General features: G+C 41.0%; 1 protein-coding gene across 1 annotated transcript; it reads right to left on the bottom strand.

Annotated features, from left to right (window-relative positions):
* Positions 1-3,768: 3,768 nt before the first annotated feature.
* npas4l (neuronal PAS domain protein 4 like) lies at positions 3,769-11,008 on the bottom strand. The gene is made up of 10 exons (XM_042502637.1): positions 10,992-11,008; positions 10,733-10,889; positions 8,646-8,809; positions 8,310-8,455; positions 8,107-8,206; positions 7,732-7,996; positions 7,536-7,645; positions 6,681-6,810; positions 5,361-6,601; positions 3,769-4,477 (listed from the first exon to the last, which is right to left on the bottom strand). Exons 2-10 carry the CDS (start codon positions 10,834-10,836, stop codon positions 4,449-4,451), a joined length of 2,289 nt encoding a protein of 762 aa, XP_042358571.1. The 5' UTR covers positions 10,837-10,889; positions 10,992-11,008; the 3' UTR covers positions 3,769-4,448.
* Positions 11,009-11,267: the final 259 nt, after the last annotated feature.

Here is an 11,267-nt window from a genome sequence, read left to right as displayed (position 1 = left end):
GCTGTTCTGACCTCAAATTAAAATCTGTTTGAGTTCAAGTTGTCTGCATACTCCTGCATTTGGGTCCACCTGCTCTGCATTACATGACACCCACAGTATTAAAGGCAGTGTACTTGTGTAATACAACCAGGTGTTCAACGCAACAACAGTTCTGTTTAAATAAACGCATTATTATGATTTAATAATCGCTATATTTTGAACGAGAGGGGTTTAAACAGGAGGTGGGTGGGCCTTAGATCAGAAATGGGTTGGGGCTTAACCAAAAGTTGTCATTTTAAGCCTGAAGTTTATATGTTTTGATAAGAAGTGTCCATATTTACTTTTTATTACAGAACTATTTACAGAACAATCTCAGAATTGAGCTTCAGATTGTTTTTGATAACAAGCGTTAAGAGATTCAACACAGCAACCCAAATGAAGATTTTCTCTTATCAGGAGTACGGATACTGGAACATTTTATTTAGAAAGTACTCACACTCATAAAAAGTACCTACCTGAAATGGATACTCGTTATACTCATATTATGTTAGGCTCAACCCTGATACATATCTCATTTAAAATTTCCCCCAGTCACTCAGGAAGGCTCAAAAATATTTGTAACTTTGGGGAGGGATTATAAGAATTTAAAAAAAAAAAGATAGATTTCTTAAAATAAAAAAACAGTTACAACCCAGCCGCCCCCTCATCTAATCAATAAAGACCAGTCCCTAAACCTGTCTCACATTTGCCTTGAAATCTTCAGTGTTACTCTGTTTTCAGCATTAACATCACTGTCACACACAAACACCCACTGCTCTAGCACGACTGCCAACACAGATGACAATAATGTCTAAATGTTTCCTGTTATTTCGAGGTGAAGAATCACCAAACAGCATCACATCAACACACAGCACGCCTGATCTAATAATAATCATGTATCCACAGCTACAGCAAACTGTCTTTACTGTTGTGCTCTGTAATCTGTAGAGACATGAGGTTGTAGGGAGTTTTCACTGTGTGTGCCGCTGAAGTGAAAAGGTGGATTCTCGCTGTCTCCTTGGTGTGGACAAACGCGTCGATGCCATGGACTTGGTGTCACCGTGCCTCGGGGAAATCATTATCATTCCAGGTAACGCTGAGTGATGCAGGGAGACTGGAGCGCAGCAGATGTGGGGACTTGTTAGGAACTTTATTTGCCATTGTACCCTTCAACAGATATCACTCTTAATTAGGTCTCCATGGATAAGATGAGGCATCTGGACTGTTTGCTCATGAACGGACTGAATGGTGTCCTTTTGTGCTCTCATCAGCACACACACACACACACACACACTAATACTATTACACTAATGGCATGGAGATATCTGTGTTACAGGAAGGCTATTGGAGCTTTCACTCCATCTAGTGGCTGTTCTAACGGGCATGAGAAAAACACTGGGGCTCTGCATTGCACAAACTGCACCAGCAGCACGACTGTAGTGCCCCCTGTGAGCTTTTTGTTCCACACATGTGCACCTGGCCCAAGTGCATCTCTGTTTAATCACAAGCATCCATCAGTCACCTCAGTCAGTTCTCTTCTTTGTCTATTCATCTATGCATCGACTCTGCACATCTGTCTAAACACATAATTGATTCCTCTGTATACAGTTTATGTGCTCTCATGGTTTGACCAGCCACAAGATGTAAAAATCAATGAAGCACTGAGGAGCTCACTGGACATTGCACTGGGACCGTTTAGCAGTCCTCAATCTGATTCAATGCAGAGAAAGGGCTCACTAAAAAATACAGTAGACCCATTTGTAGTAAATAAATGTTCCAATAAAAAGGTGAATTTTAGAACTGCACTAATCATTTTTTGTATTTAAACAGTAATAAAGGGATATTTCTCCTATTTCTCAAAGTCCAATAAAAGATTTTTTATTACCAGCCGGCCACTGTTGTGTCAAACAGATGACTTTGCATCATGGCTACCATCACGAGCATTTCTTGGTCTGGTACGGTGCATGAAACACCAATTCCAAAAGTATTTGCTTCTTTCTACCACATAGACATCCAAGTTTTATGTGAGGGCCCTCTTTATATTGGTGAATTATTTGTGTGTTTCTCATCAGCTTTACAGAGCTTTTTGGTGTGTTTTAGGTCATTTTGATGAAAAAGCTCTCAATAACCTACTGTGCACTACATGCTCAGTACAAAACAGATGGCACACAAAGTCATTAACTAGCTGGTGAACATGGTGTAGCGTTTAGCAGCGAAAGAGACAGATTTCACTCAGGAGTCGGTGGAGTCCAAAACAGCTAAACAAGGAGCGAGTATTTGAGTTCAAGTGAGACACAACCATAAGAGACAACAAAGACATTTTAGAAATGGCAGAATGGAGCGAATTTGTTATATAGTGCAAAAAATTCAGCTTCCATATGTCGCCATTTATTTTTTGGCCCTGTGGTTCAATGCTGCCTCCATTTAAAGGTATATTACAACCTCCTCCACTGTTCCCCATTTTTTATTGTCTGAAACAGTTGATTCTGCCCTCTGGTACCATCTCATTGGCTGTATCTATGCCATCATATCTTTACAACATTTTAAACATTCTACTTTCCCACATACAGGGAGTATAAATGAGCCTATAGTGGTAATACTGAATCTTAGAGCTGTGTTTAGAACTTGTTTACTGGCCCTAAGTGGCCAAAAAAAATCAGTAAATCTAGGGTTAAGTTAAATTTTGGTAGAAAGTGTTTTTTCCACCAAATTGACCTTGATGTCTTACTTTATTGAAGGAGATATACCTACCATCTTTGTACTTAAAGCATAAAAGTTAGAAATTCTGGAGGTTGGTGGTGCATTTTGTCTCTAGGATGACCTCACGCTCAGTGCATTTAAGTCTTAGTCTATGCTTGCCGGGCTTATTTCCAGACAGTTTCACCCTGCCGAGAAGAGAAAAAGTGATGGTTGACTGATGTTTGCTACAGGTGGGATGCTTAGTTGCACTCTTGTAAAACTGTGAGTTGCCTCTTTCTTTGCCGGTGTTTGAAAGGTTCATAGGCAAGCCTGGCTATTGAAAAGCTCACCCATAGAGTGAGAAATAATGCCTCTCAATTTGTTAATATTTAGGAGACGTTTTCGTTAAAAATGGTGAGATTGAAGATGCTTTGGAAACCTAAGGTTATGATAATGGACAAAATAACTGTATTGATTTACTTTTACTATTTTATGTTAAGATATTGACATAGTGTTTTGATTTAATCTATATAATCCCATATGTTCTAAGAGGGGGGTTTCTTATATGTATGCATGATAAAATATATCATAGCATATATGTATGCTTGTTAAATGTTTAAAATCAATTAACGTATGTTAACAAAAAAATAGAAGTTAGATGCGGTATTGATTGTGTTTAAAGGAATTAATGAGTCCAGTTACATAGTGGTGGCTTCATTTACTGTGAGAGTCAGAGAAAAGAGTCTTTTAACACCTGCATGAGTCTTTTTGGAAGACAATATGTTGAAAACCCTCATTGTTATTAAATCAACAAAACCCTAATACATTTTACATTTGATTTATTAACATTTCAAACATGTGGAGAAAAATAGAATAACAAAATAACATTGAACATTTAAACATAAAGTAGTAGAGTCACACATAGAGTACCATAGAAATAATGAAATACAAAAAACAAATATGGAATGAATGAACTTACATTTAAGATTCAAATTTCAGTAAAGTAAAAATATGTTAAGACTATGAAGTAAAGGGAAAAAAGGTGATGTTCGAAATAAATATATTTGATTCATAAAATTCAGACTTGGAATGTGTTTAGATGTACATTGAGGTAGGTGTTTAAGTACCAATAATCATTATCTTGCTAAGTGATTTCTTTATTCACAACAACATTAATGGCACACTTAGAAAAATAAGACATAAGAAATGTTATTTTTAAAACAATAAGTGTCTTCCCTTCATGTTTTTAAGGCACTGAAAACCACATGTTTACAAATGTCCCTTTGTTATAAGGAATGATTTATGTGTTAAAGCTCATCTTAAAACTACGTGATACTCCTTTGAATAAGGACGCCTTTTCATTTATAAAATTCTTGTGGCAATGACATTGATAAAGTGCTCAATAGTAAACTGTGGTCACTCAGCATTAGAAGAAAAATATACCTCCATTTCAGTGTGTAAATGTTGTCGCACACATTCTCTAAAAAAGTACCTCTTTCATAAAATACAAGACATCAGCAAAACATAAAACACAGCTGACAGCAGTGTGGAGAAATGAAGACAAAGCTGTAGCCTGAAGAGCACATGATGTACTTTAGATGCTTTTCTACATTTGGAAACAGGTCGTTTAAAGAAACAGTGTCTTAGCAAAGACATTCTTTAAATGTCTCTGCTCACCTTTGTCTTTGAATCCAGTGAAGGCCCTGACAATATGTCATACAAGTGGTAGCACAGTAAGTCACAGACTTATTTTAGTACAGGTTTTCTTCAGCAAGTCCATCTGAAAGGAGACAGAAAGTATTATTAGTGACATTTAAACTTTAAAATCCGAAACCTACTGTATATTAGGCGGGGATGGTATCACGGTATTATGGTATACAAGGGTATTTAGAAATCCCAAAGGTATGTTTTTCATTACTGTCATAAATACAGGCTTCTTCTATTAAAACTCATGGTATGTAGTGCACAGCACGCACCACCAGAGCTCAGTTTGTGGTCTCTACTGGTAGAACAGGCAGCTGAGCTGAAAGACGCTGCGACATCTAGTGGTGGAGGGGTAAATAAGAGGACTGTAAACAGCCGGCGGCAAGTTATGGCAGAGAGAATAGAGAATAATGGCATGTTGTTGTTGTTGTTGTTTTTTTATCTAATGCAATTAATTAATTAAATTATTGCCACCTCTAAAATTGGAGTGCTGTCCCTGATTTTGACTGCACTGATATCCACTTTGAGGATTCAGCACTGAGTCTCAAAAAGTTTAATTGCGAGCGAGCAGGTTGTGTTTGATTTTTTTACATCTAACTTGGTGAGTTAAGGCTTTATTACGACCAAACTGAAGCTGGCACAGTAGACTAACTAGATTACTGGCAAGAGTAACCAAGACATTTTGGGTACGTTTTATTTGTTTCTGTTGAGTTTGAATGAAGTGTGTTTTATAATGAGTAAAAGAGGCAAATACGACTTGTCATTGAATTCAAAAGGTGTACAGTTGTATTTCTATTTTGTATTTATTAATTTGAAAAGCTGAAAGTAAGTAGTGGGGGTGTTAGCACTGTACACTTACACCGTCATATACAATTTCAGGAGGGTATGAAATAATACATAACACCCAAGCCAACTGTTAATATATTAGAAGAAATTGTTGATAGTTTAGTGTAAATTACCTTGCTGGGGGCCACTCTGAATATAGTGGCTGAGTTGATGCAACCCAGTGTTTTGGTCATGGAGTCCCAACTGCAAACTGAAGGAATCCATGGCAGTGAACGGCTCTGCAGGCAGCAGCTCCTCTGAGATGGTTGGGGAGACACCGAGAGGATCCTGCTCTAATTGACTTTGGCAGCACAACAAGTCCTGCTGGTAGCTGTATGGTGCAACACCATGATCAGCTATGCTGCTTTTACTTGTGACCATGTCCAAGTCTTTGAGGATGCTGTCGAACACGCAGTCATCGAGGATCAGCTCGCGCTTGAGAGGAAGGGCTGAGGGGAGACGAAGGTGATGGGGCCATTCGCATTGTGAGGGCAGGGTGGTAGTGGTTGCAGGATGGGGTGCATTTTGAAGCGTGTTCAGGTTGTGATGCTTAGCAAAGCTGCTGGCCAGGGAGGAGATCTGCTGGGCCAGAATGCTGATCTCTGCCTGCTCCCTCTCGCTGTAATGGTTAGACGTCGTTGATGTGGGAGACTGGTTTGGAGTAAGAAGACTTGGGTGCATGGGAACATGATGCACTTGGACAAGGCTGCCCTCATGTGGCTGCTCTATGAGGCTGAATTCATCTGGATGCAGAGCACAGTCGACCGGGCTCTCACACATGTCCGACACAGACAGGCGGTCTGGAACTAATCGTGCATCGGCCGAACAAGCCTGGAAATCATAGGTTGGAGATGAGGAGGCGAGTGGAGAGGGAGCGCTGAAGGCTGCTTGGTCAAAGGTTTGTTCTGCGACTGCAGGGCGGGAGTCGGAGGGTGATTGGTGACAGGTGAGAGCTGCCTCAGGGTAGGAGTAATAGGTGGGAGAGCACTCTGGGGAGGAGAGCAGCTGATCTGTGTATCCATGCACGTCCATCAGGAGGTCATGACTGAGCTCCTCCTGCTGCAGAGGGGAGCTGGAGGAGGCCGGGCTGTAGGGAGGGGTGAAGAGAGCAGGGCTGTCACCCAAGGTAACAGGTGAGCCTTGGGAGGAGGCACACGCCACATAGTAAATGTCCCTCTCTGACTCCCTCCTCAATTTGGCAGCTGGCTCCTCACTTTGGCTGTTAGACGTCCTCGGCCTTTTACAGCATTTAGTGCTGTTGTGGCTCTGAGCGTTGGGCGCCTGTTGACCTGCAAAATTGCAGGAATTTGGGAGAGATGATGGCCTGAAGGCATCACTGCTGATTTTCTCCTGCAGAAATCTGGCTTCTGTCTCACTACAAGAGCAAAACAACGTATTAAGACCACAAACATTTCTTACACTGTCAGCTCAGGTGTGCTGGGAGTTTGTCGTACCTGATGATAAAGTTGGTGCAGCTCACGCCCTGGCAGTCCTTGTTAGCTCGAATGTAGATCCACATCCATGACAGATCCTTACACTGTAGTCTGAGCACCATCTCTACCTGACAGCCCTCATCTGCCTTCACTGGATGAGACAATGAAGACAAATTAATGGTTATCACCATGCACGACTACACACTTATTGACAAGCACACAATGAAATCAGAACCTAAGTCTCTTACTGCAAGTCTGCACAATAAAGTAAATAGAAGTGAAATAAAAATGATCTTTCTTGCGCTCACATTTGTAAATTAACCCAGGCAGAAGGCTGCGTTTTATGAACCAGAGGTTTTAGGGTTCTCCCACTGGGGAATCTTGACTTTCAAACTCTTTATTTCCTGCATTCTGATGATTTTTTATGAACTAATTTCTTTTCTGCATCAATTTATGATGAAAAGATCTTTAATGTTGTCAAAATAAAAGACCTGCGCTATTTTCATGTTTTAATGTAAATGTTCCAAATATTGTGGCAGTTTTCCCCTGTGTCCCCCCCAAAATCAACACCATTGAAATTAACAATGCAATTTTTAAACATCCCTCATCCAAACCTTCTCAGTTTTGGCTTAAGAGAGAAATTTAAAATTGTCCCCATACTGTCACACTGCTTGCTTGCTGTAAAGGAGCCACGTTGGTTGTATTTAATGTTCTAAAAAATAGGGTAAGCCTGCCGAGGGTGCTGAATTTGCTAGATCCGGCACTGGTTTTCAAATTTGTGTTTGGGACCTTGACTTGTTTTTTATTGCATCAGGCTGCTGTATAAGTATTCAGCCAGTGTGAAACAAGTTTCTCTGCAGTGGATCTTAAACTTACTTAAATTTCTATGAGAATCTGCACTCAGACACAGATCTTCAGGGTGGACGAGACTGTACCAAGATCGACCTGTCATCTCTTCTGCCGAATACCCCAAGAAATATAAAACACTGAAAAGAAAAAGACAACAAAATGTTTGTCAGTAAGCAGCAGAACATTTTATTATATCTATTCAAATGAGGATGTATGAACTTACCTGTCTGACAGATGAGCGAAGGTCATATCAAGTCTGTGGACGCTCCTGAAGCTATGACAGAAGTGGGAGTTGGAGCTCTGCAGGCGGTTGACCGTGGGGGTGCAGATGGCCACAAACAGAGACTGGTTGGCAGGACAGGCTGAAGAGGAGGATCGGCAAGGCTGAGGGAAGGACTGGAAGCTCCCTCTGACCAGCATGGAACAGCAGCTGCCGTGTTGGAGCTTGAAGGCCTTGGAGGTTTGCATGCAGCATATAAAGTTCCTCTCTGAAAAAGGTGTCAGTTAAGTCTTTCAGTAGTCCCAACAAAATAGAAAAAGGACACAATATGTTGTAATTACAATATAAAATGCTGCGTTTTAAAGTGATGTCAGTTACCTAATGATGAGTTGTTTTCAATGTCCAGGTGTGATTTAACAACATCAACGTCTGAGCGTTCAACCATGTCATACAAACTGTCTCCTTGAAGCACATCTATCTGGAAAAAAATAGGTTTTTGTCATTAGTTATGATCCACTCAAGCTCAATTTGAAGGAAACTAAACAGTAAAAGATGTTCAACAATTATTAAATCAGACTTACCATGGAAAGGCCGAGATATTCAGCCACATTTTCGGACACATAGACAAGCCTCCCCTGGGCGGTGGTGACCAGGATGAAGCCATGCAGGGCTTGAAGGAAGGCCTCGTATGGCAGACAGCGTTGTGGTCTCTCCCCAGCTGGGAGTCCTGAGGGAGGGAAGAGTGAGTTTAGCAGTGGTTACACTCTGTGCATCTCTGCAAGTTGTCTCAGGTTTTATCTTTGATACAGTCCCAGCGGTGCTGCAAACTTAGTCCCATTTACAATGACGCTGGCTGAATATAGATCAGTAGTTCAAAGATATTCAAGAATGACTGTAGCCAAAAAGTGAAGACTTACCCTGGAAGAGAACAGACTTCCTGATGTAGGCGCAGATGGCGGCCATGGAGTGCAGGTAGGAGAGACGCTCTTGGTCCTCCTGGGTAATGGGCAGCAAGGCGCGCATGTTCCTAATCTCGTGATTGATGTGGTCCCGGCGGGCTTTGGACGCTCCTTTGGTGGATCTGTGAGAAACCATGGTGGTCAGAGCTTGAAGGAAAAGTGAGAAAGCTGGGGAAAGTTTTGTCTAGTTCCACACTTGCATTTCAAAAAAGAAAAAAAAAAATCAGAGGTAATCCTCCTCCAAGAGACAAATGTGGAAAAAAAATAAATCAAAAGGAGACAAAAGGAGTAATTGGCCTGAACTGATCTAGCCTCTTTTTTCTTTTCTTTTTTTTCAAAATTTCAGCCTCTTCCTCAGGGGTTCCTATGGAAACTGCTGATATGAGAGGCTGTCGTGTCTGCGGCAGACACGAGGGCTCTCAATAGACTTCAGTCTGTCTGATCAGTATCTGTCTGGGCCCGTCCACAGAGAGCCGGGGGTTTTTATAGCTGCCAGGGCTTCAGCGTGGGCGTCACACACAAAGAGGGAAGGCTGGGCTTCTGATGCTCCCTTCATTACCTTATAAAGTGGATGTCCTCAGAGCGGGGCGCCCCACGTCACAAGGACACAGAAAAGTGCCACAAAAGGAGAATTTGATCAGGTTGTGACAATAAAGCACCATAACAATGAAGATCCATTAGAATTGTGTAATTAATAGCCTATTTTGGGGATTTTTCAGGGATACTCACAAATACAAGACTGGGATTTTAAGTCGATGGAATAAATGCAACAAAAACATTAAATTCATACACACATAATAAATTTCCCAGAAGCATGAAGTCAGGTAATATGTGACACTTTTTGGTAGATTACCAAGAAAACCACCTAAAATTATGCAGACCACCTTAAGTGTTACTTTTATAACTTGTTACAGTTCTATGCTATATTTTTATGCATAAAATATGTTGTTTAGTACAATAATTCAGACATTTTGGACCTACAGACATGTCAAGAACCCCAACTTCACTCCAGTGACATGTTCAGGTAAAGTGGGACAGCTGGCAAGTAAAACAGGACAATCATGTTTATTTTGCTTTTAATGGTAAAATCAATAAATCAGCTCAGTTATTAAGTCACAAAATCAAACTGTCACCTGTTGCTATTCATTAAAAAAATGTCCATCTTTTCTGCCAAGCTTGTTGCTGACATGGACAGCATTGTGTTTCATATTTCTTAAGTGACAAAAATACTAAAAATGTCTAATGTGACAGAGTGGCACGCAACAGCATAACTCATGACTTTATTGCATCTGGTAGTCTATAAACATGCTGGTTTTACGCTGGAAAAATGTCCCATTTTAGTTCAATTTTTTGTCCCATTTTACCTGAATGCATTAAGTTCTCACCCAAAACCCTTTCTGATAAAAATTAAAGTGTATTGCGAAAATACCTTGATTATAAGACAAACAGTTAATAAAAAGCAACATCCTACAATCATTTTTGATGTTTTAACTACACCCTTATTACCAACATGAGAAAATCAATATGCCACATGGCTTTCCCTGCAAGTCTTGGAGCCAGTGGATTTTTGAGTCTTTACTCTTCCCATAGTAGCTTTCTCAAACCAATAAAAATGATCATGAAAAGCAAAAACATGTTTGGTGACTGGCTGCTTATATATAAAAGAGCCCAAAATGTAAAACCTTATTTGTCTCATTTTACCTGATGTCTCAAATTACACGACTTCACCCTTGGCAAACCCTAGTATTTCAAACTGATTTATTAAGATTGGTGATGCTCTTCCAGTGTTCGTCTGCACGATCCTGCTAATCAGCACCAGCTTGAATTTCTTAACGCAGTAACAGCATCATTGTTTCTGGATTAGTATGTATCACATACAGTGCCAGGCTGCAGACAGGAGAAAACTGGATTAAGTGCTCCCTGTGGTGCACGCACTGCAGGCAGCAGAGTTGGGTCTTAATTTTCTTAACAGCCATGTGTTGATCCCGCCACTAGAGGAGCATGGAGCAGAGAGGAGGAAGGAGGAGGAGAGGAGCGTCACTGACCTGAACCTCCTGCAGAAGGAGCCGCGGTGATTCTGCTGCAGATGATGATGGGAGGTGCACGGAGTAGCAACATGGCATTTGCAGGAGTTGCACCAAAAAGTCATTTTGACGCTGATGTAGCCAGTTAAGGTAAAACCTATACATTCACTCAGGTGGTCTAAGTGTAAAGAGCAAAAACAAAAAAACAATAAAAACGGATCAAATAGGCTAATTTTGACCCAGAAAAGTCCAATGCGAGGAGAAACTATCCCCCAAGTACCTCTACAGGTTCTCCTCTGGATGATGAGTGTTCAGCCCTCGTGCTTGTCCCTCCTTTTATAGCCCCAAACCCGACACCACTCATCCAGCTCAGCCTGGGGAAGAAAAAACCCAAAACAAACCGGGATAATGTTACATGTTGTGACGCGGTGACAGATGATGGAGGCGGGTTATATTTAGTGAAGCGCGCCCTAAAAATAACCCGTTAAATCGGACGCAGGATCCAGCGACGCAGAGTGGCAAAGATGCGACATGTTATTAATATAGAAGTGTTGAA

Source organism: Plectropomus leopardus, chromosome 15 (genome assembly GCF_008729295.1).
Source record: "Plectropomus leopardus isolate mb chromosome 15, YSFRI_Pleo_2.0, whole genome shotgun sequence".
Lineage (NCBI taxonomy): Eukaryota > Metazoa > Chordata > Actinopteri > Perciformes > Serranidae > Plectropomus > Plectropomus leopardus.
The sequence above is the reverse complement of the archived record's forward strand: the minus strand, read 5'-3'. Positions and strand labels throughout refer to the sequence as shown.

Excerpts from the sequence above, each read along its gene's own strand:
- npas4l (XM_042502637.1), bottom strand. The coding sequence starts at position 10,836 with ATGACTTTTTGGTGCAACTCCTGCAAATGCCATGTTGCTACTCCGTGC. Across the intron at positions 8,456-8,645 it reads GAAGTCTGTTCTCTTCCAGG|GACTCCCAGCTGGGGAGAGA; the intron begins GTAAGTCTTCAC and ends TCCCTCCCTCAG. Across the intron at positions 7,646-7,731 it reads TTCGCTCATCTGTCAGACAG|TGTTTTATATTTCTTGGGGT; the intron begins GTAAGTTCATAC and ends TTTTCTTTTCAG.